Source organism: Microplitis mediator, chromosome 4 (genome assembly GCF_029852145.1).
Source record: "Microplitis mediator isolate UGA2020A chromosome 4, iyMicMedi2.1, whole genome shotgun sequence".
In the NCBI taxonomy this organism is placed as follows: Eukaryota; Metazoa; Arthropoda; class Insecta; order Hymenoptera; family Braconidae; genus Microplitis; species Microplitis mediator.
In genome coordinates, this window is record NC_079972.1 from 2,777,872 (window position 1) to 2,781,198 (window position 3,327).

General features: G+C 32.1%; 1 protein-coding gene across 1 annotated transcript; it reads left to right on the forward strand.

Moving 5' to 3' along the window:
- The first annotated feature begins 491 nt into the window (after positions 1-491).
- LOC130667154 (uncharacterized) lies at positions 492-2,517 on the forward strand. The gene is made up of 2 exons (XM_057468642.1): positions 492-1,082; positions 2,471-2,517. Exons 1-2 carry the CDS (start codon positions 518-520, stop codon positions 2,515-2,517), a joined length of 612 nt encoding a protein of 203 aa, XP_057324625.1. The 5' UTR covers positions 492-517.
- Positions 2,518-3,327: the final 810 nt, after the last annotated feature.

Consider the following 3,327-nt stretch of genomic DNA (forward strand, 5'->3'; position numbering starts at 1 on the left):
TAATAGATCAAAACTTATGAGTCGATTGCTTTTGTCGTTTACCCTGATAAACCACCCATCTTCGTTTATAAAAGTGCAGTCACGAGACTGTCCACTTACAGCAACTAAATAAGGTTGAACGCTTATTTTACTTTTAGCAGTAACACTGTTGACTAATTAATTAATTACTAGCAATTAAATTAAAATTCAATTATTGATTTATTTAAAATTTTTAATTATTTATTTTTTATTCATTTATTGAATATATTGAATACTGAATTTGTTAGAGACATTGCACAAAAATTAGCTATTATAGTTATCTGATATTATAATTTAAATTCAAATTTTTCAAAGAATTTACTACTAGCGCCCTCATAGCATAATTGGTTTTCCCCGTAATTAATGATAAATTTTCCGTTCGAGAATGTCAAAAAGTGGACTCTATTATTATCTATCGTTTTAATTAGTGCTTAATTGAGATTCATTTTCTTAACAAGTATTTCATGTGACAATTATCATACTGCATTATTGATAAACAATGTCTAATGAAACAAAGCAACGAAACTACATTAATTTAGTTGGCTTCGAGTCCAAGACTTTAAATGATTCGAAGTTACCCGTGAATCGTGATATTTTATGTTTATTTTACTATCAACATCGCACGGAAAAATTAATTATTCGTGAAGGTGCAAAATTTGTTTTAAACGACGTCACCCATGTGTGGAATAAGTTTACGTTACCCGCAATCAATTCACATCGTTCAATTTTAAAAATTGAAAAATTATATAAAGATTGGCTAAAAACTCAGATCAATAAGTCTCGAAAAAAATCTCCAGCACAGATTTCACTCGAAAAAGTTTTTGTTGAGTCTCTCGATAATTTGTTTGACATTGCTCCTCAAAATGTCTTACAGACGTTGAACTCACCACAAAAAAGAGTTTACATTGACAATCGGGAAATTCTGAAGAGTAGCCAGTTGAGAATTTCAAACAATGTTCAAGAGGTAAAGAGTACATCATCTATTTATCTGGAAGAAAACGCGAATGTCGTTAAAATGAAAAGTACTGATACAGCTTCAAACACTGATATAATTGATATGACAGGTATTATCAACTAGTTACTCTTTGTCTCTATTGCCTGTATTCTATTTGAAACTATTGTTTTGCTTTTACGTGTATTATTACGCGAATCATAGACATTATTTATTTTATAATTTTAATATTATAATTTAATTTCTTCTCATTATGATTTATTTTTTAACATACTTGAAATGTAAGTCTTTGGCACTCACGTCAATCTTTTGATAATTATTACTCACTTGATAAGCCAGTAACTGGCTCAAACTCAACGCTTATGTTTTAATTAATAGTATATTACATACCTAGGCCAGTAAAACAAGAAAAGTCTCAGAGCACATGTAATTGTTGGCCGAGGCGAAGCCGAGGCTGACAAACATGTGGTCTGAGGCTTTCTTTTTTACTGGCCAAGGTGCGTATACTATTTTTCTGCTCGACGAAGCCGGAAAGTTGCAACTTCGTTTAGGGCAGCGGCCCGAAAGTTGCCACTTTCCGGCCGGAGGGCAGAAAAATTATTTTTGACTGAGAAGTTACTTTTCTTAACTAAGAAAATTTAAAACTAAAGAAAGATTTTCTTGATTTAAGAAAATTTTGCACAACTCAATTGCGAAGCTAACGCTTACTCGTTCTCAGCTAATTTATTTACGATAAAATCATATTTATACTTTTTTAAATATGCTGAACTTGAACGAAATTTGTACCATTTGAATAATAATTTATTAATGAATAAAATGAACACAATTTTAAGTCACTTTTTTTTCTATAATTATTATTAAAAAAAAAATGTAAATAAAAAACCTGTGAAATGTGTCAGTATGTGCGAATGCTGGTATACACAATCACTTAAAAAATTCACAACCGAATAATCTATTTTATTTTTTATTACACTTGAACTCTTAAATGGAAGAACTCTTTTGAAATTTGGTATCCAAATCCTTTTTGCTTATCTATAATTCATAGAAACTTAAACCTAACAATTCATTAAACGATTTAGTTGCCATGTTTTTATCATTATTATTATTGTATTTTATCTTACTTTTTTTTTTCATTACTTTCTTGTATATAGGAGCGCAATCTATTAATCACTTTTTTAATAAGCAAGTGAGTTGTGCACGCTTAGATTTTCCAATTTTTTTATTTCGTCCAAAAAAGTTTCAGCCTTTCTAAACGTTTTCTTAGTTTAAGTGATATTATCTTACGTGGTAATCGAACTAAATTTATTTCTTATTTCTTTTCGACCGGTCTATCATAAAAATCTTCATTTCTTGACTCTTTTTTACCTCTTTCACAACAATCTACTTCCACAAGTGCGTGAAGCCCATCAAAACGTTCATCTCATTCAGACTTTCCTTATGAACACCCTGTTGAACCACAGCTCAAAAAATTGGAATTTATGACGCCAGAAGTTGTTTCAGCAATGGATAGAGCAAATGTGAGCAGTAAACAAGCGATATTGCTGTAAGTCACCGTAGTATTCATCACAATCGGATTGAAGTCAGGAAAACGATTGCTGAAGACTTAAAAGTACAGTTGCGAATAGCTCCATGTGTTGTCATCCATTGGGATGGAAAGTTGTTGCCTGATATAACTGGCCGGGCCAAAGTGAAAAGACTTCCAATAATTTTATCAGGAGTCAATACACAGCAGTTATTGAGAATACCGAAAATTTATCGTGGGACTGGTTTAAATCAAGCAAACGCTATCCATGAAACCATAAATCAGTGGAATATTTCGGACCGTATCAGAGCTATGTGCTTCGATACATGTTCCACGAATACAGATGAAAAAATTTGAAGAACGGTTGACCCTGTGGGCCAACCCCAAAACTTCTCGCTGTTTTCGAGCTCGGAGAGCTTGAAAACGTTATTATTGGTAAACTTTTGACCTCTTCGGAGCTCCAAGATAGGTTGTACTAAAAATATACACACTTTGCTGAAAAAAGTAATTTTTGTCCGACGATATCTTCGGAAGCTATTTACGAGTTATACAAAAAAAACTTAAAATTTTTTTTAATTTTTATTTTTCGTATAACTTGTTAACTACTCAACAAAATCTAGTCAGTTTTAAGTCTTAGCGAGTCCTTTCGACTTCCGCCAAGAACGTAAATATCGGTTGATTTATTCCAAAGATATCGTCGGACAAAAAAAGTTTACACACACACGGCCGAACGTCCATCTGGAAATAGTCGGAATAGCTTTCTAGGACCTCAAAACGTCGAGATCTAATGAAAACTCGATTTTCGAGAATCGAACCGAAACCAATGACTTCTTTT